This window comes from Pristiophorus japonicus, chromosome 8 (genome assembly GCF_044704955.1).
Source record: "Pristiophorus japonicus isolate sPriJap1 chromosome 8, sPriJap1.hap1, whole genome shotgun sequence".
NCBI classification, from domain to species: Eukaryota; Metazoa; Chordata; class Chondrichthyes; family Pristiophoridae; genus Pristiophorus; species Pristiophorus japonicus.
The window spans coordinates 230858992-230880445 of NC_091984.1; the positions used below are offsets into that span (position 1 = coordinate 230858992).

At 44.9% G+C, this 21454-nt stretch overlaps 1 protein-coding gene across 2 annotated transcripts in view; it reads right to left on the reverse strand.

Moving 5' to 3' along the window:
• pi4kab (phosphatidylinositol 4-kinase, catalytic, alpha b) overlaps window positions 1–21454 on the reverse strand; it is a 230214-nt gene that overhangs the window by 187759 nt on the left and 21001 nt on the right. Inside the window, exons 4-12 of one of the 2 annotated variants that reach the window (XM_070888050.1) lie at window positions 20467–20555; window positions 19409–19481; window positions 17590–17852; window positions 17041–17104; window positions 13684–13832; window positions 11692–11757; window positions 8291–8387; window positions 4330–4521; window positions 3144–3244 (exon numbers count right to left, since the gene is read on the reverse strand). In XM_070888050.1, the coding sequence (XP_070744151.1) occupies window positions 3144–3244; window positions 4330–4521; window positions 8291–8387; window positions 11692–11757; window positions 13684–13832; window positions 17041–17104; window positions 17590–17852; window positions 19409–19481; window positions 20467–20555 (1094 nt within the window). Of the gene's footprint in view, window positions 1–3143; window positions 3245–4329; window positions 4522–8290; window positions 8388–11691; window positions 11758–13683; window positions 13833–17040; window positions 17108–17589; window positions 17853–19408; window positions 19482–20466; window positions 20556–21454 lie in introns of both variants that reach the window. The other variant, XM_070888049.1, reaches the window with a different exon arrangement.

The window sequence follows — 21454 nt, forward strand, 5'->3', positions numbered from 1 at the left end:
GAACTCAGCGGGTCGGCCGGCCGGTGCAGGAGGCCACTCGGCCGGGGATAGGGTGCGGCAAGATTGGGGCGTCTCTTCGGCCGGGGATAGGGACTGCGAGCATCGGGTCCTGCTCACAGCCCGCAGGACACGCTTGGAGGGCAGGAGCATGCGCGCAGACTTCACTGCGCATGCGCGCAGGTGCCGGCACTGTTTTCGGCACTGGCCTGTTGCTCTGCCCCCCCACTTCACAATGCACACCACGCTGGGACTCCGGGGACTCGGAAGAGCGGCCAGGATGGGGCGACTTTTTTCCGACGCCGTTTCCAGTGCGCAAGTTGGCGCACTTAAGGTTAGTGCGCCGAAAAAAGGGTTGGGCCCAAAATCACGTGACTGGCTAAGGCACTCACAACTCAACAGCTCAACCAACCTGGGAGCTTCACAGGTGCATACATTATACCTGCCAACAAACAAGAAGCTGCGCCGTGTCTTTCTGCGCATGAGTGTCTTCCCGTTCTCTACGTCGCACCGCGCGGCCGGATTAAAAAGATTTGCGCATGCACAAATGACAGTCCAATGTCGGCGCTGTCCCTCCGACACCAAAAAAAACGCTTTGGATCGAGCCGAGTGCCCATGCGTGAGGAATCCTCTGTTTTTGCTGTCAAAGGAACACCTCGAAAGCCTTAGCCGTCAGGCTTCGCCCACTACAGTAAACAACTGCGCAAAGCAACGCAACCCACAGAATGGGTTCACTGTCCGAGCGAGGATCGGCCTGGGTGTGGGGGGGGGGGGGTAACTCCTCATGAACAAGAAGCGGTGTAAGGGGAATAACATCACGAGGGAAGGAGTGGGACAGAGCGCATGACTTTAAAATGGGGAATTAATTATATATTATATTCCAGATTGCACACACTCTCTAACTTCACTTCAGCTGAAGACTACACATGGTCTTGACGACCCATTTGCAACTCCACAGGAGGTCAACTAATACATTTTAAAAGGTTATGTTGAAACAAAGATAAGTGAAACATGCCCACTTAAAAAAAAAAAGGCCCACAAAGAAATATATTTGTAGTCATTGCAATGAACATAAATACTTTGTTGATAAAAATGGAATGCGGATGACTTTAACTTTATTCTTTAACAAAAAACTTGTAATTATGTAGCGATGTTAATGCAGAAAAAAGCGCTTCACAGAGGCACAAGTGAAAAATGGATGCCCAGCCAAAGAAAGATAATAGGAGGGATGGCCAAAGAAGTGGGTTTTAAGGAGTCTGTTAAAGGAGGAGAATGAGGCAGAAGGGTTCATGGAGGAAATTTCCAGAGTGTGGGACTCAGGTGGCTGAAGACACAGCTGCCTTGGGTGAGAGGAAGAAAAGATGGGTACACCACAGGCCCAAGTCTAAGGAACAGAGCGTTTAAGTGGGGGGAGTGGGGTTGTGGAGCTAGAGAAATAGACCAAGAAATCTGAAAGCATATTTTCCAAGAAGTGGCAGCAAGCTTATGATGAATTAAGAAACCACTCTCAGACGCTCTGGATGACTGAGTGAGTAAATAATTGCCTGGTAACCCAAACACAGCAAAAGGTCCCAGGTTTCATTCCTAGTTGTTTGAGGTAGCAGATCTCAGCGAGGACAGTAGACGGGAAATTAAAAAGAAAGAAAAAGAACTTACATTTCTTTAACTCCTTTCAGGACCACCGGACGTCCCAATGCACTTCACATCCAATGAAGAACTTTTTTGAAGTGTAGTCACTGTTGTAATGTCGGATATGCGGCAGCCAATTTGCGCACAGCAAGCTCCAACATACAGCAATGTGATAATGACCAGAAAATTTGTTTTTTTAGTGATGGTGATTGAGGGATAAATATTGGCCAGGATACCAGTGATAACTTCCCTGCTCTTCTTCGAAATAGTGTCACGGGATCTTTTACGTCCACTTGAGAGTGCAGACAGGGCCTCGGTTTAATGTCTCTTCCGAAAGACGGCGCCTCCGACAGTGCTGTGCTCCCTTAGCACTGCACTGGAGCATCAGCCGAGATTGTTGTGCTCAAGTCCCTGGAGTGGGACTTGAACCCACAACCTTTTGACTCAGGGGTGAGGGTGCTACCCACTGAGCCACAGCTGACACTGTGGCAGTGCCAATGTTAGATATTACAACTGATCTCTGGGCTTTAAAAAAGAGTAAAGACAGCCAGAGTTCCCACTGCCGATCGGATAGATAAGTAATTGCCAATTTCACCCACAAAGAAAAAAAATTACCTCCCATTAACCAGTGCTGGTGGTAGCCCATTGCCTTGAAAAGCTTGCTATGATACCCAAAACGGAAAGACAGACTAGCAATAGAAAAGGAAAAAAAATGTATTTATACAACTCGATTCACGTGCTCAGAATGTCCCACATCATTTAGGTTCGGGACCTGGAATATTAGGTCCTTCATTGAAACACCTGTTAACTCATCCCTTTTTGGTGCAGAAGTAAGTCATCCTCGATACAAGGGGCTGCCTGTGATGATGACACAGCCAATGGGTTATTTTTGAAGTGCAACTACTGTTAGTTTTGTTGCCAAATGCAATGACCAATTTGCACAGCTAGGTCCTACAAACAGCAACAGATACACGACCGGTTAATATTTTTGTAGTGTTGGCTGAAGAATAAATGTTGGCCATGATAAGATGAGAACACCCTCTTTTCCCAGTGTTATAGGGATCTTTTACATTCAAGTAAACAGGGCAACGGCACCTCGGTTTAACATCTCATCGGAAAGACAACACCTCTAACTGTACGCCTCTCCCTCAGCATTGCACTGACGTGTCGGCCTAAATAAAAGAATTGGATTTATATAGCGTCTTTCACCACCACCGGACGTCTCAGAGCACTTTACAGCCAATGAAGTACTTTTGGAGTGTAGTCACTGTTGTAATGTAGGAAACGCGGCAGCCAACTTGCGCACAGCAAACAGCAATGTGGTAATGGCCAGATAATCTGTTAGATTATCAGATAGATCTAGATTAGGAGCTCAATCCCTGGTGTGCAGCTTGACCCCAATCAACTTTCGACCAGGATGCGAGAGTGCCACCCACTGAGCCAAGCTGACACTTTGTAGAAAATACACAGACAGATAATAGAATTCCTTTATATTCATTTTGAAAATGTAAACATACCTGCAAACAGCAAATCAGCAGAGGCATGTGCGACAGAATGATTTTGCTGGAAGTCTTGGACTGCAGCTTCTCTGAAAGCCTTGAACACAGATTTTCTGCACCTTCATTAAAAGAATTCAACAAGTTGAACACCTGGTGTAGAATTTGCTCTATTCATATTCTTTTCACTAAAAACATGTACTGTACTTCGTTACCATCATACTTTCAAGGATCACAGTATCCATAACATGCACTAAAAAATCCGTATATTTAAAATAACAATGAATAGCCAAACAATTCCAGAAGTTCACATATGTTCCTGTTAAAGCTGTTGATATCAGTTAATTGTTCACTAAATCTAAATGTATCTAAAACAAAAAGGTTTGCAAATTAAAAGATATTACTTTTAATATATTCATATAAAATAAATCATCAGTAAGTCCATAAATTGGGAAGTAGAATTTAACCTGTCCCATCAAAAAGGCAGATAGAAAAAGATTTGCATTTATATAGTGCCTTTCACGACCCTAGGGAGGTGGGCAGCTTTGTACAGTGGGGGTTTGATGGTGGGGGAACTTGGGGGCCGGGGTTGTGGAACTTTGTACATTGGGGGTCTGATGGTGGGGGAACTTGGCGGGAGGAGGGAAGAGAGCACTCCTGCTCCACAAGGATTGCTCCCCAAGGCTGTCCTCACTTCACTGCAGCTGCCAGGAATCCCGAGGCCCAGGAACCCCAGCCGGCCACTGTTAAAGCAGGTTAAATCCGAGACTTCCAACCTCAAAGTGCAACTGTCCGGCATCCCCATCCCCATCGCCGGCACTCGCCCACCCCCATTAAAACCAGAAGTGGGCGGGTTGGGGTCAGGATTCAGCTTTTTAAGCACTTTAAGCTCCCAACCAACCCACCTGTTTTTGGGGGTTAAAATTTCCCCTCCCTCGGTGTCTAGAATCGAGGCCTGGAAATGTATCCCAGGAAGTGGAGTCCTTTAAGGAGAGTAAAGTATTAAAAAAAATATTGGTACCATTCTGCACTGATATCTACAGAAACAAGGAGCTATAGAAATACTTAACTTTCCATGGACACAACACAAAACTTGGTCCATATTTCCAACTTGATTAAACCACTCAAATGGAAAAAAAGGAATCAGTACTGTGCAGAAAATTAACAGAAAATATTTGATTTCTGGACTCCGTTAAGTGTTCTCTACCTTGCTCATCCTTAACAGCCCACACCATTAAATCCACACAGGCTGCATTCGCTTGACACCGGAGTTTCAGAGGGTTAAACTCATGATGGAAGTACTCCATATCATGCAAGATCTTCTGCAGTTCAGACTGGCTACTGTTAAACTGCTCGAGCACAAAATCGTGAACCTCCTTCACAAATGCGGTCTGTAGATCTGGAAGGACAAAAATGATGAATGCTGACAGCACATCAAAGAAAGCGATTTTGTCGACACAATTTAATCAAGCTCATAAAAACACATTTTCTCCCATTTACAGCAACACCCTGCTGTCAGACAGGAATGTGCAAAAGGTTCTGATAAGAACATGACATAAGAAATAGGAGCAGAAGTCAGCCATTTGGCCCCTTGAGCCTGCTCCGCCATTCAATAAGATCATGGCTGATCTGATCCTGGCTTCAACTCTACTTCCCTGCCCGCTCCCCATAATTTTGGATTCCCTTATCGTTCAAAAATCTCTCTATCTCCGCCTTAAATATATTCAATGACCCAGCCTCCACAGCTCTCTGGGGCAGAGAATTCCAAAGATTCACGATCCTCAGAAGAAATTCCTTCTCATTTCCATTTTAAATGGGCAACCCCTTATTCTGAAACTATTCCCCCACGAGGGGGAACTATCCTCTCTGAATCTACCCTGTCAAGCCCCCTCAGAATCTTATACGTTTCAATAAGATCACCTCTCATTCTTCTAAACTCCAATGAGTATAGACCCAATCTGCTCAACCTTTCTTCATAAGACAACCCCTTCATCTCAGGAATCAACCCGGGGCAGAGGAGGAAAACGAAGAGGAGGGGAGGAAAGAACAAAAGGGACAATCTGCGATAGAGTGGAAGGCAGGAGTGATTAAATGCTGCAAATGTGAACAGCAGAATTATAAACAGCTGCCGCCTGAAAAAATAGTGGCAGAAGTTATGGTCTGAAATTGTTGAACTCGATGTTGCGTCTGGAAGGTTGTAAAGTGCCTAATCGAAAAGTGAGGTTCTGTGCCTCGAGCTTACATCGACCTTGTTGGAACAGTGTAGGAGGCAGAGGACGGCGAGATCAGAGCGGGAGTGAGACGGAGAATTAAAGTGACAGGTGGAAGCTCGGGGTCACCCTTGCAGACTGAACGGAGGTATTCCGCAAAGCGGTCACCCAATCTGCGTTTGGTCTCCCCAATGTAGAGGAGACCGCATCGTGAGCAGCGAATACAGTATACTATATGAAGATTAATTCTAAATTTGGTTCTACTGAATAATAAGAATGTGGCATTGCTCAGCATCGTAAATTCTGAGTGACCAATGTGCAAATTCCTATCTTATATTGCAGCATTCATGGTTACGTTTAGGAGAGCAAGGTAGACTCGCTTGTGTTACAACACAGCTATTTATAAACTGCGAGAACAAGCTTGTACGATTTTATCATTGCCGTCTGAATTCAGACAAACCTCAAGTCCTTGAAACATGCAGCAGTCTGCATTGTTCTCTATCAGCAGTGGATTTCACATGCATTGCTTGTAGTTAGGCAGATTGCATTCTGTTTTATCACAAAAGCGTTATTTCATGTAACGCAATGTAATAGCCTGTTACGGTGGAGTTGTGTTTGATGTGGGGGGGGGAAGGAAGGAAAGCGCTTAAACATAGAAACAGAGAAAATAGGTGCAGGAGCAGGCCATTCGGCCCTTCGAACCTGCACCGCCATTCAATATGATCATGGCTGATCATGCAACCTCAGTATCCCACCCCTGTCTTCTCTCCATACCCCCTGATCCCTTTAGCCATAAAAGCCACATCTAACTCCCTTTTGAATATGTCCAACGAACTGGACTCCACAACTTTCTGTGGCAGAGAATTCCACAAGTTCACAACTCTCTTGGTAAAAATATTTCTCCTCATTTCGGTCCTATATGGCTTATCCCTTATCCTTAGACTGTGTCCCCTGGTTCTGGACTTCCCCAACATCAGGAACATTCTTCCTGCATCTAAACCTGTCCAGTCCCGTCAGGAATTTATACGTTTCTATGAGATCCCCTCTCATTCTTCTAAATTCCAGTGAGTATAAGCCTAGCCGATCCAGTCTTTCCTCATATGTCAGTCCTGCCATCCCCGGAATCAGTCTGGTGAACCTTCGCTGCACTCCCTCAATAGCAAGCACGTCCTTCCTCAGATTAGGAGACCAAAACTGCACACAATACTCAAGGTGTGGTCTCACCAAGGCCCTGTACAACTGCAGTAAGACCGCCCTGCTCCGATACTCAAATCCTCTCGCTCTGAAGGCCAGCATGCCATTTGCTTTCTTTACTGCCTGCTGTACCTGCATGCCTACCTTCAGTGACTGATGTACCATGGCACCCAGGTCTCGTTGCACCTCCCTTTTTACTAATCTGTCACTTGCTCTCTTGCATTTATATAACACCTTTCACAACCCCAGGATATCCCAAAGTGCTTCACAACAATAAAGTATGTTTTGAAGTGTAGTCACAGTAAGGTAGGAAACGCAGCATCCAATTTGCTCACACAGAGGTCTCAGACAGCAGTGAGACAATGACCACGTAACACCAAAAGATAAATTCTGCGGGATATCTGAAATAAAAACTGAACATGCTGGAAACACTCAGCATCTGTGTGGAGAGAGAGAGAAAAACAGAGTAAATGTTTCAGGTCGATGGCCCTTCAGCAGAACTACTCTGATGAAAGATCATCGACCTGAAACGTTAACTCTGTTTCTCTCTCTCCACAAATGCTACCCGACCTGCTGAGTATTTCAAGCAATTCCTGTTTTTATTAAATGACTAGATAATCTGTTTTCGTTTTGTTGGTGAAAAGTCTAATTTCTCTGAATTGTCACACCTTGTTGTTAATTACAGGCTCATCACACTGCAACGACTGGAAGGGAAGGGTGCGGGCACAGTTTAATGCAAAAGCGTCCAGCTCCAGCGGGCTTCGCACGGCTCGTTGTATGGCCCCACTTCCGGCTTCCTCGTATGTCGCACTGCGCATGCGCGATTGAATCGAGGGCCCATGCTCAAAAAGGGGGCGGAGTCCAATGCGCACATGCACAGAAGGACACACAAAAAACTAGTACAAATAGTCACTCAGTTTAAAACACTGCGATGGAAATGGTAACCCTCCTTCTCGCCCACCCCCTTTTATCTTTGCCTTTCCTTAACCCTAAGGAGGGACCAAATCACCCCATTCACTCATCATCATAGGCGATCCCTCGTATCGAGGATGACTTGCTTCCACACCAAAAAAGGGATGAGTTCACAGGTGTTTCAATGAAGGACCTAATATTCCAGATCCCGAACTATATCCTGAAGGGTGGAAGATGCCTGTGCGTGGATTTTTTTTTTTAAAACATGCACACCAGCCACCACACGGTATTGACAGAGCTAGGTCTTGCTCCAGTGGCAAGGATTAACCATGTCGACTGGAGACCAGCTCTGCTGCACGGACCTGGTGCGCACACAATCGCAGTGTTGGGCTTGCCCGTGCTGCCTCTGGGCCCATCCCTCCTCTGGCCCCAAACTCACACCTCCCCTGGGCCCCAATCGCATCGCTCCACGATCACTCGCTGCTCCTGCGCCCCCCGAACCGCGCCACTCCTGCTGTACCTGCCCACGTTCCAATCAGTGACCTGGACCTTGATGACGTCCAATCGAGTCGCCCTCTTCGCTGCAGTCACCCTCCTGCACCAACTCGCGCTGTACCTTGCAGTGGTATGCAGCCACGCTGCTCCCGCTCCTTTTATGAGTGAAGCAAACTCCATGGGTATAATAGGGTATAATAGGCCTTGATTGCCACAAAACACCACAAGCAAACAGGCTGATTATGAGCAAAAGTTCCATAAAGGATTTTCATACTCATTCAAGTCAGTGTCCCAAAGACACTCAATTCCTGGGCTTTAAAAAAAATCTAACAAATACCAGCGGCATGAGAAGCTTACCTTTCATGTGATATAAAGTGTCTCTCAACATTTTAAACACCACCACATAGAGAGGATCACTGAAGTTTCGATAGTGGAGATCCAAATTAGCATTTGCCTAAATAATAAAATAGATATAAAGATCATTTCAGAAGATCAAGCCGGTTTGGATTCTGTTCAGCTGGAATCTTTGAAAATCGATGTTTCCAGTCACAAAATAATTAGCAGCAGAGGTGACATTTTCAAATGGACTGAAGATACCGTGCATTATCCAGCCAAAAGATTTGCAAAATATTTACGCTAATCATAGAATCTTACAGCTTAGAAGGAGGCCTTTCGGCCCATTGTGCCTGTGCCAGCTGTCCAATTAGTCCCACCCCTGCTCTTTCCCCATAACCCTGCAAACTTTGTTTTTTCAAGTATACATCTAATTTCTTTTGAAAGTTACTGTGGAATCTGCTTCCTCCACCCTTTCACACAGTGCATTCCAGATCATAACTTCTATCATTAATTGCATAGAACAATGCTGGTACATTGGAATTCAACGCTTCCATCAAGTATGGGTTTACCTCGTGTCAGCCAAACTGTTAACAGACACAAACAAAACCATCTGCAAGGGTCAGGTTCTTTTAGGTGATATCAAGGAAATATCGACAGTTACTGGGGAATAGAGGATGTATCATTTCAGGCATGCATTCTCAGACCTGATGTAGACACTTTCCTAATGCTGTGCAATTCGAAGTTGCAGAAAGTGTAGTGGAGTTTCTCCCCGCAAATATTTCCTGTGCAGTGCTGCAGTTCTTGTACTCTGGCTGGAACTTAGACTTAAGACTGCAGCTCGCTCCCACTTACCAGCTATATCAGCAATCAGTACAGTCAGCAAAGGTAGCGAGCACAAGCTGAGCACAAAGAAAATCCCAGCCACAACACCTGAAGCACAGGTAAAAGACAGAAATCCCACGGTGAACACATCGATCTGCAACCGTCCCGATCAGCTGACACATCGCGATGCAGATGTTGAAAGCCACGATATAAAACAGTGGGCCGATTCCATCCAGGGCCACTTGGTTTGCGACTACCAGGTATTGGGTACTTGATGTAACTTTCTGCATCAATAGTGTGCATCAAGGGCATCCACATAGAGACTGTGCTTCCTCTGAACCCCCTGGTTGCCAGGAATAGAAGGCGATAGAGCTTGCGCCAGAAGCTGGCCAGAGATGCTGCAGAATGCTCTGCCCAGCAACGTGCCTCAGCTTTCAAGGTCAGAACAGCACCCCGAAATGTGGCAGTGTGATATTTTTTCAATTCCAGTCATCCTGTGACCTCCTTTAGAGATGGAAAATCTCAGGCTGGGTGTTCCTGAATAACCAGAAATCCCGTCCTTACTACCAATTAGGAACAGTTAGGTGATGACTTGAAAAGGTAACAGGATTTTTGTCCCATTACTCGGGTTTGGATTTTAGCCCAGTCCTAAAGAAGAAAGTACAGTGGATAATCGACTGCACTGTCCTCCTCCCAAGATCATAAAACCACAGAAATTTACAGCACAGAAGGAGGACATTCTGCCCATTGTGTCTGTGCCGGCCGACAAAGTGCTATCCAGCCTAATCCCACTTTCCAGCTCTTGGTCCAAAACCCTGTAGGTTACGGCACTTTGAATGCATTTCCAAGTACTTTTCAAATGTGGTGAGGGTTTCTGCCTCTACCACCCTTTCAGGTATTGAGTTCCAGACCCCCACCACCCTCTGGGTGAAAACATTTCTCCTCAAATCCCCCTCTAAATCTCCTAACAATGACTTCATATCTATGCCCCCTGGTTATTGACCCCTTTGCTAAGGGAAATAGGTCCTTCCTATCCACTCTATCCAGACCCATCATAATCTTATACACCTCAATTAGATTCCCCCTCAGATCTATCATTTTAGACTACCTGAATTGACAATAATTTAAAACTGGACTGCATTTATGTAGCGCCTATCACGACCACTGGACATCCCAAAGTACTTTACAGCCAATTAAGCTTGGTGGCAGTTTTGAGGGCCTGGTCTTCAAACACTCTTTTCCTCAGGTGGCCGAAGGCTGCACTGGTGCACGGGAGGCGGTGTTGGATCTCGTCGTCGATGCCTGTTGTTGTTGATAGGAGGCTCCCAAGATATAGGTAGTGGTCCATGGTGTCCAGGGCCGCGCCATAGATCTTGATGACTGGGGGGGGGGCGGGGTGTGCTGTGTGGTGAGGAAATACCTGCCCTCCTGTATGGCTCAGAGACATGGACCATGTACAGCAGGCACCTCAAGTTGCTGGAGAAATGTCACCAACGATGTCTCCGCAAGATCCTACAAATCCCCTGGGAGGAGTTAGATGTAGTCCTTACTACTAGGGGGACCAAGGGATATGGCAAGAAAGCAGGAATGGGGTACTGAAGTTGCATGTTCAGCCATGAACTCATTGAATGGCGGTGCAGGCTCAAAGGGCCGAATGGCCTACTCCTGCACCTATTTTCTATGTTTCTATGTTTCTAGGACAGGCGCACCAACATCAGCATCCTCATACAGGCTAACATCCCCAGCATTGAAGCACTGACCACATTCGATCAGCTCCGCTGGGCAGGCCACATAGTTCGCATGCCAGACACGAGACTCCCAAAGCAAGTGCTCTACTCGGAGCTCCTTCATGGCAAACGAGCCAAAGGTGGGCAGCGGAAACACTACAAGGACACCCCCGCAGCCTCCCTGATAAAGTGCAACATCCCCACTGACACCTGGGAGTCCCTGGCCCAAGACCGCCTTAAGTGGAGGAAATGCATCAGAGAGGCGCTGAGCACTTCGAGTCTCAACACCGAGAGCATGCAGAAATCAAGCGCAGACAGCAGAAAGAGCGTGCGGCAAACCAGTCCCACCCACCCCTTCCCTCAACGACTATCTGTCCCACCTGTAACAGAGTCTGTGGCTCTGTCAGCAACCAAAGAACTCACTTCAGGAGTGGAAGCAAATCTTCCTCGATTCTGAGGGACTGCCTATAATGATGATGACAGCCAATTAAGTACTTTTTGAAGTCTAGTCATTGTTGTAATGTAGGACAAGCTCCCACAAACAGCAATGTGATGATGACCAGATGATCTGTTTTATTGATGTTGATTGAGGGATAAATATTGGCTTCCCTGCTCTTCTTCAAAATAGTGCAATGGCAGATTTTACATCCACCTGAGAGCGCAGACGGGACCTTCGGTTTAATGTCTCATCCGCAAGACAGCACCTCCGACAGCGCAGGACTCCCTCAGCAGTACACTGGAGTGTCGGCCTAGATTTTTGTGCTCGATTTTCTGGAGCGAGACTTGAGCCCACGACTTTCTGACTAAGGGCCGAGGGTGCTATCCACTGAGCCACGGCTGACACTATTCCAAAACAATGCGTGATTTCTTTACCTCAGAAACCTCCGTCAATGTTGCATCCAGTGTTTTCAAAACTGACTCAGCCACGATTCGTTTAACCTGGGGGGGAGCAATACAGAAACGTCTTTAGTCATAAAATAAATTAGGCAAGATAAAGAACAGAACTCTGACAACCAGTGGTTGCACAATCACCCGTGGGGGAAATCGTTGGTTTCTATTAGAAAAATTGAAACTCAGCATTGAGGATGCATGTTTGACCTTACATAAGCTACCATTTCTCTCTAAGTAGACTTCTGGAGATGATTATGCAATCTCATTTATAAAAATCCACGAGCTCCCCCTGGGTATATAAAAGATCTGCTAAATTTTCAAGTCAAATAGAAATCATTAAAGAAACATGGTTCTCATATTTCACAATTGCATTCTTACAAAGTACATGATTGCAGAATGGCCAAACTAAAATGATGTATTTTTTTTTAAATCTGAGACCACAATAGAAAGACTTGGATCTATATAGCACCTTTCACGGACACCGGACATCTCAAAGCGCTTTACAGCGGCAGCCAATTTGCGCACAGCAAGCTCCCACAAACAGCAATGTGATAATGACCAGATATTCTGCTTTTTATTATGTTGATTGAGGGATAAATATTGGCCCAGGACACCAGGGATAACTCTGCTGCTCTTCTTCGAAATAGTGCCGTGGGATCTTTTACATCCACCTGAGGGGGCAGACGGGACCTAATTTTAATGCCTCATCCGAAAGACGGCACCTCCAACAGTGCAGCACCCCCTCAGCACTGCACTGGATTGTCAGCCTGGATTTTTTGTGCTCAAGTTCCTGGAGTGGGACTTGAACCCACAACCTTCTGACTCAGAGGCGAGAGTGCTACCCACTGAGCCACAGCTGACACGAGTATAAAAACACGTTGGCAACTTGTCCGAGAGCAGGTGGGAAAATCTCCTGACATCTCCATGGCGCTTGTTTAATCTTTACATTTGGTTTAAAATCTTAACTGAATTACGTTGGTTTAATCTGCACTTTATTCTTAAGACTTCAGAACAGGGTCCACACTATTACTAAGAAATTTGTGCAAGGTCAAAAATGTGGTAAGGCATCACATCCAAATATTGTACAGGTTTATGCAGTTCGTAGGAGTGTAGAATTACTCTTGGGGTTTTTTCTTTCGTAAAATTGTCCCATCATTAACAATGAAAAATCGTCAAGTAAATCTATTTTAGATACAAGAAATCATTTATCTTTTATCGTTTTCAAGTTGATTTTCAACTGTAAACTCCAGGACAAGGTCGTCATAGAGTGTTCCTTCAACAAAACCAAAATAAAAATGGGAAGATAGAAATAAAGAAATTCACACTGTCGCCTTCTGGTGCTTGAGGTAGATATGCAGAATAAATATACTAGTTGATCACCTGAGGCACAGCCAATGGGGAGAGAGGACATAAGTGTAGTAATTCAAGTGAAGCAGTGGTAGAGGCTGGGGAATAATTGGACAAGGGTGGGCAGGCGTAATTCAGTCCCCATTCTAAAGGCATATATTTGGTCCTTTTCTTTAGAAATTCCTATGTTCACATTTCAACTAGAAATTTGTCACGCTGTAATTGCACCCTCCCACCAGCGGCGATGCTCCAGCTGCCCGAGTGCATTTACAGCAATGACAAGAATGCATAGACATTATATACATTGACACATGAATTTATAATGGAGCGGTTAACAGGAAGTGTACACAGAGATGAGGCTTTCAATCAATGTTCCCGTCAAGCTGCGTGGAGGTGAGCCGGTCATTACATTGAGAAAAAACGCACATGCGCAGAATTTTGAATGGGCTGCGCGGCCCCTTAAAGGGTACCAGAAGAAAAAAAGCTTGAATTATTAGTTCCTTTAACGGAAAAATATATCCTCTGGTGCTTCACAAATAGAAAGAGATGAGGGAACAGATAGCAAACTATAGCGAGAGAGATGCATGAAATCTTGATCAAAAAGATGGATTTTGGGAACTTACGTACCATTTGAAGTAGCTGTCGGAGATATTCAAGTGGAATATGAAATTCTTTAGTACTGCAGCCAGTGAACAGTGGGGAGACCGAGAAACTCGAGCTAATGGTCGAGAAGTAATATTGGGGGTCCAAAGCGCTGCCATCGGGGAGGTACGAACCTAAAACACAAAAAAACAAGATACCCGATTACCCAGGAGAACAGAAGTGAACCTAGCCACTTGTCCACCATCTCCATCCCCACCAAAAAAAACAATTTAACGCAGTTGCAAGAAAAATGCTTTCACAAAGAGGAATGACTGTTTGGGTAAGAACCATTAAAGTTCATAGTACAGAAGGAGGCTAATCAGTTAGTCATGTCCGTGCTGCCAAAGGTGGGCAGCGGAAACGTTACAAGGACACCCTCAAAGCCTCCCTGGTGAAGTGCGACATCACCACGGACACCTGGGAGACCCTGGCCGAAGACCGCCCTGGATGGAGAAAGGACATCCAGGAAGGCGTTGAGCTCTTCGAATCTCAACGCTGCGAGCGTGAAGAGGTCAGGCGCAGGCAGCGGAAGGAGCGTGCGGTAAATCAGTCCCACCAACACCCCCCTTCCCAAGATGAATATCTGTCCCACCTACGACAGGGTCTGTGGCTCTCAGCCACCAAAGAACTCACTTTGGGAGTGGCAGCAAGTCTTCCTCGATTCCGAGGGGCTGCCGATGATGATGGCTCGATGCTAGTCATAATATAGGTTTTCAAGATGAGAGGGGTTTTGATAGAGTGAATAGGGAATAATTATTCCTTCCGGCGAGTGGGTCAATAGCCAGAGGTCATAGATTCAAAATCATTGGAAAAAGATCTAGAGAGATGAGGAGAATTTTTTTCACTCAGAATTGTCGGGATCTGGGATGCTCGACCTGAAACGGTGGTGAAAGCTGGCTCCTTAAATAATTTTAAACGGGAGTTGAACAGATACTCGAGGATGAGGAACTTACAGGGTTACGGACAGAAAGCGGGGATGTGGGACTAACCACGACTGTTCTGTTCAAGAGCTAGTACAGGCACGATGGGCCGAATGGCCTCCTCCTGCGATGCAGGTTTCTATAAATCTATAATCCACAAATAATTTTATATTCATGGCCCTCCATCACTGATTCCCCAACCAGCGGAAATAGTCTTTCCCTATTGGCTCTACCAAAACTCTTCATAATGTTAAAAAGCTCGATTAAATCTTCTCTTGGCCTTCTCGACTCCGCTAGAAATAGCCCCAGTACTTCAAGTCTCTCCTTACAACGATCCTTTCCCAACCTTGGCATCATCCTGCTGAACCTACGTCAAATACTCGCTATGACTTTGATATCCTTTCTATAATAAGGCACCTAAAAATATTCAACGAGCTAACCAATCCAAGATCCAACGTTCTGCTTCCTCTCCGTTGACTCACTTTCTATCCATGCTACGATATCTCCTCTTATACCTGAATTTTATTCTTGTGGGACACATTATCAAATGTCTTCTGATAATACATACAAGAATGCATTGTAATGCATTCCCTTTATCTATCCAATTGGTAATTTCTTCAGCAACAAAATACTCTTCCATTTGTCGAACATAACTTGCCTTTAACAAATCTGTGTTGACTGTGCTTGCGTGTTTTGAAATATTCAGTAATTTTACCTTGACTTATACTGACTGTATGGGGGGAATTTTAAATGGGGGCGAGTGGGAGGGGGTCAATGTTCCCTATAATTATTTTTGGCGCCATGCGACTCCTTCAAAATACTGCGCATGCTCAAAGGGGACATTGATGGGAATGGGCACGACTGGGGTGGAGCATTAAATAGGCAAGAAAAAAATTGAAGCATGTCGGGAAGCCAGCTTCAAACCGCTGACTTCCGGGTTTTACTGAGGTGGGACAAGGGGCGGGCAGCCAACCCGCTCCCAGGAGGCAGGCTGGCATTTAATATATGTTAACAAGGCTGGGAGCCTCGGATTTATTGTGGCCAACCTGGCTTCCTGGACCTCAGGAAACAGTGGGCAAATACATGTGGCAGATGCAGTATAACGTGGATAAATGTGAAGTTATCCACTTTGGTAGGAAAAACAAAAGGACAAAGTATTATTTAAATGGTGGTGGCTTGGGAAGTGTCGATGTACAGAGCAACCTGGGTGTCCTTGTACACCAGTCATTGAAAGCAAACATGCAGGTGCGGCAAGCAGTTAGGAAGGCAAATGGTATGTTGGCCTTCATTGCAAGATGATTTGAGTACAGGAGCAAGGATGTCTTACTAGTTATACAGGGCCTTGGTGAGACCGCACCTGGAGTAGTGTGTGCAGTTTTGGTCTCCTTACCCAAGAAAGGATATACTTGCCATAGAGGGAGTGCAGCGAAGGTTCACCAGACTGATTCCTGGGATGGCAGTCCTGTCATATGAGGAGAGATTAGGTCGACTAGGCCTATATTCACTAGAGTTTAGAAGAATGAGAGGGGATTTCATTGAAACGTATAAAATTCTGACGGGGTTGGACAGACTGGATGCGGGGAGGATGTTTCCCCGGGGCTGGGAAGTCTAGAACAAGGGGTCACAGTCTCAGGATACGGGGTAGGAAATTTAGGACTGAGATGAGGAGAAATTTTTTCACTCAGAGGGTGGTGAACCTGTGGAATTCTCTACCACAGAAGGCTGTGGAGGCCAAGTCACTGAATGTACTTAAGAGGGAGATAGATAGATTTCTAGAAACAAAAGGCATCAAGAGGTACGGGGAGAAAGCGGGAATATAGTGTTGAGATAGAGGATCAGCCATGATCATACTGAATGGCGGTACAGGCTCGAGTGGCCTATTCCTGTTCCTATTTTCTATGTTTCTATGAAACCGGGCAGCTGCAGGGAGGGGCGGACAGTCGCAAGGAGCAGTGCTTGTGGGCGAGGAGGAGCAGTAGTGCTTTCTCCAAGCCCCCCCCGAAGTTGCCCCACTATCAGATACCCCCCCTCCCTCCGTGTCAGGGATCGGACCTAACTGGTCCTGCAACCTCCTCCGGAGTATCCCCGCCCAACTGGAACCCTAGCCTGTCAATCAGGCTGACATCCGAGCAGGGGAAACCCGTCAGGGACAGAAGATGCGTGCTGTACAGTTAAATCTCCGCACTGTATGGGAAAACCCAGACTTCAGGGCTTGCCGCGCTACCAGATCCAACCCCTGCTCCCAGCCTAACAGGAAGTAAAAGTCGTCGTTCCCCCGTTCCCCCGTTCCCCCCCCACCGCATATGTTCACATTCATTGGCATTGTGCCTTTACAACATAGGTGATGGTATTGAGTACATTTTAAATAGCAATGGTTTCAGTTGAAAATTGCTGATGCAATCTTTGCAGCATTAAATCTTACCTTCAAAATACTGCAAATTGTTCACTCCAGGTGAAGAAGGAACCGTTGAGCGTTCAGGGCTCGCCTGCTGTATTAAAAAAAACAATGAGGATGCACACACAAAAACGGCAAAGCTTGGTGCTGAGTTGATGCAACTGCACTCAGACCCTGGTACTAGCAGCTGATTCAGCAGAGACAGGAGATTAAACTTAAGAGCATGAAAATGAATGCTTTAGACCGAAGCAGTGCATTTACCAATGGAGCCCATAAAAGAAACTATTGCTTGTACTTCTGTAGAGGAAAAGAATGTGTCTTTCCCAATATAGATGTCAGTTTATTGGTATTTTTATTTTATTCTCAAACACAGAAGTTTCTTTTCAGGAAAATAGTTTTTAAAAAAGAGGCTTTTAATTTACTTTCCCCACTTTAAATACTTCCCAAATTGCTGAAGTTTGCACCATTTCCCACTCCGCCTAAATTTAATTAAGACCAGAGAGAAAAGACGCCTTTTAGACAAAAAAAAACTTCATACTCTAAAGCGAAAACTAAAATTGAATTTTGTTTTATAACCTGGGAGACGTTCGTCACACTGTTGGTTTTGTGCCGCAAGCTATCGCACGATTGGCAGGCCGTCAGAAGGGAGCTGGGCAGGATTGATCGAAAGTCGTTGAAGGATCGCCGCCTCAGTCCATCCAGCTCACTAGGAGCTTTGAGCGATTGTGGCGCTATTTTGGGAAACAGCTTTGAGAGAAGAGATTCATCGGTGTTACTGTAGCGTCCAAATGCTCTACCAATTCCAATCAAGCAGGGCACTGCATATCTGCACAAGTTTTCTGCAAAAGGCAAAAGTTATTATTAATGCAGAGCAAAACCAACAGAATACAGGTATTGAACTTGATGGTTGTACTTGATGTTTCAGCAATAGTGCAATAAAATAAAATGGGACATTTCAGCAAAATCCAGTCTTAATGGGTCGTAACTTGTGGCCTCTCCAGGTGCATACGATGTGCACACGCGCCCAAAGAGGCTCCGTGAGTTCTGGGTTCAGGCACGCGAAGCGCATGCGCTGGGAGGTGCATCTAGGTCTCGGAACTCAAGTATTCGTACCTCCGGGACCACCAGCTATTTTCGTTAAAAAAAATTCATTCGGAGGAGTCCGCCGCACGGGAAGCTACCGACTGCAATTTTTGGCACAGTATCTTTAGCAGCGGAATCTGGGACGGTCAGATGTGATGCAAACTTGGAACTTCATGTGCTTTTAGCCTCGGGGATATTTCCCGTGTGTGGAGTGATACAAATTCAGTGACTACAGTTCATCTGCAGCAAACTAGTACAGCAATTGAAATGCATCTTTTGACCATTTTAACTGAGATATTTGTGATCTACAAGCAAATCACGGGCCTGGTAACCAAGTGCAGGCCACACTTGTCAGCATGAGCAGCCACTGGGGAATTTCAAAGCAAAAGGCGAGGAGCCTGGAGTTTAGCAGAATGAGAGGCGATCTTATCGAAAGGTATAAGATTCTGAGGGGGCTTGACAGGGTAGATGCAGAGAGGATGTTTCCCCTTGTGGGGGAATCTAGAACTAGGGGTCACGGTTTCAGAATAAGGGGTCGCACATTTAAAACGGAGCCGAGAAGGAATTTCTTGTCTGAGGGTCGTGAATCTTTGGAATTCTCTGCCCCAGAGACCTGTTGAGGCTGGATCACTGAATATATTTAAGGTGGAGATAGACAGATTTTTGAATGATAATGGAGTGAAGGGTTGTGGGGAGCGGGCAGGAAAGTGAAGTTGAGGCCAAGATCAGATCAGCCATGATCTTATTGAATGGTGGAGCAGGCTCGAGGGGCCAAATGGCCTACTCCTGCTCCTATTTCTTATGTTCTTATGCACACGAGCCATTTCTCTTTTGTATCCCTATAGCACACTTGGTCAATTATTTAATCAGTATGAAAATGTTTTAGTTTATCAGTAATTTTTGGTCAGAAGGCCATTGGTCCCTCTAGCCTACCCTTCCAAACCACCCATCAGTTTCCTGTGATTCTGGGAATAATATGCCTGTATCCCCTTTTCAAACAGGAATTAACCCACTCCTTTTAAAATAAATCTGCTTTGGCTCTCAGTTACACCACCACCACTGGTAATCTGTTTGATATTCCATCACCCTCATTAAATTTTCGATCGCAATGTCTTACTTTCTCTTTGCACCATCAGCTTTATTGTCCTAGTCATTGAGTCCTAGATCTGACGGAGGAACTTTCCCAATCCAAGTTTGATACCAGTGCACTGCTCCATGATAATTGTGATTTAGTCATTTCTTCATAAACGCCTCAACCCGGATCTTGTTGATCTCATGTTTCAGAGGGAATTAAAAAGCAGTATAGAAATACCTTTATCTTGAGTCTGAGGTGCCAGACACATTGCCAACAGCACTTCTATCACATCCAGGATAGCCTCCAGAATCTGCAAAATGATTTAATAAAAAAATCAAAACCAACGAAACTCCGTTTCTCAGATGTTTACCAAACGCTCTGAATTCTTTCATTTGAAAGTGAGTTGTAAATACAAAAAGAGTTGCACAGAGACATTTTACACATTGAAACCTATACATTACACATCAACGCTCCCCACATCTAGAGGGAACTAAAATGGTTATTCAAAATTGTTATTCATAATAGTATCGCCGAAGCACAAGCAAAACAGGTCTTAAGTCAGACAGTCCTATAAATGCAACTAGAAATGTGAACTTTTAATCTTACCTATTTACAAGGATGATACCAAAAATGCAAAGGTATACACATCAGGAAAGGATGAACAGGCTGGGTCTCTTTTCTCTTGGAAAAAGAAGTCTGAGGGGTGACCTAATAGAGGTCTTTAAAATTATGAAAAGTTTTGATAGAATGGATACACGTTTCCACTTGTGGGGAAGAGCATAACTAGAGGCCATCAATATTAGATAGTCACCAAGAAATCCAATAGGGAATTCAGAAGAAACATCTTTACCCAAAGAGTAGCGCGAATGTGGAACTCGCTGCCACAGGGAGTGGTTGAAATCAGTAGAATAGAAGCATTTAAGGGGAGGCTGGACAAGCATCTCAGGGAGAAGGGAATAGAGGGTTATGCTGATAAGAGTTAGAATGAGCAAAGACGGGAGGAGGCTTGAGTGGAGCATAAATACCAGCATGGACTGGATTGGTTGGGCCAAATGGTCTATTTCTGTGCCGGACAATCCTATTAAGGTAAATAATAACTAAAAGATATGTATTTCCAGCATCAGGTCAAAGCAGTTTGTATCAATTGAACTGTTTAACATTAATAGCCACCAATTTGAAATTGGAACTCTTTAAAAAGTGTGCACCATCACATAATCCAATTGGTTACTGATTATCAAGACTTGTCATTTCGAACAAAAATAATTTTTTATGAGGTAACAGAACAGTGCCCTTACCTGTACTCTCAACGAAATTTCCCTCTGGGCTACATCGAAAAGCACAGTCACCAAACAGAAGCTGAAGTTTTCGGCAACAGGAAGCTTTCCTGCAAGATAGAAAAAATAATAAATTGTGAGTTCTTCCTCTTTGCCCCCTTCCCAGCCCCCCACCCCTAATTGCAATATCTAAGCTGCGTCTTCAGCAACTTCCATTCATAAGACATCAATCTGAGGTGCTGTTACTCCAGCAATGGTACAATGTGAAAAAATAATTTGCATTAAAGAGAGACAAATGTCGAACTTCAGTACAATGTTGTTACAAGCTCCAGAAACAGTTTATATTGGTTTCTAGTTTCATGCAAGTAACACAATCTGGCCAAAATTGAGAGGATCTGTTCGATATAACAGATATTATGTCAGCGTGTAACTTGAAATAGTAACAGGGTAATTATTTTCTTCCACCCACTCCAATGAAAATCACACAGCATTCACAGCACGGAAACAGGCCATTCGGCCCCACACGGCCATGCCAGTGTTTATGCTCCACACCAGCATATGTGGAGAATATTCTTCTTCTCATGTGAAGTCTGATGCTGCTCAACTATGAAAATCAAAAAGCTTTTCAGTGCAGACGAACGACCAAATACATAGATCTTGGCATCACATTGCACATCATTTCCTTGTGACACGCTCTTCACATATACAATGTTGCTTTACTGCAATTACTATCAGCTCTGTACTTGGGTTTTCAGAGATTAGAAAATGATTAAAATAATTGATAGCTGCAACATTAATTTGCGACATTAGATCGCTGATGGACTGTGAAACCAAGTATAGGTTTATAAAGATTCCTGTTTTCTAGATGTGTACAGGCTGGGTGGCGTAATATGTTTAATCTAATAGCTCTAATCCAAGAAGGATTACACAATCATCTCATTTCATTGACAGGGAGACCATTTCTCTATGTCTTTATTCAATTTTTAGTTCCTCCCATGGCTATAAGAAC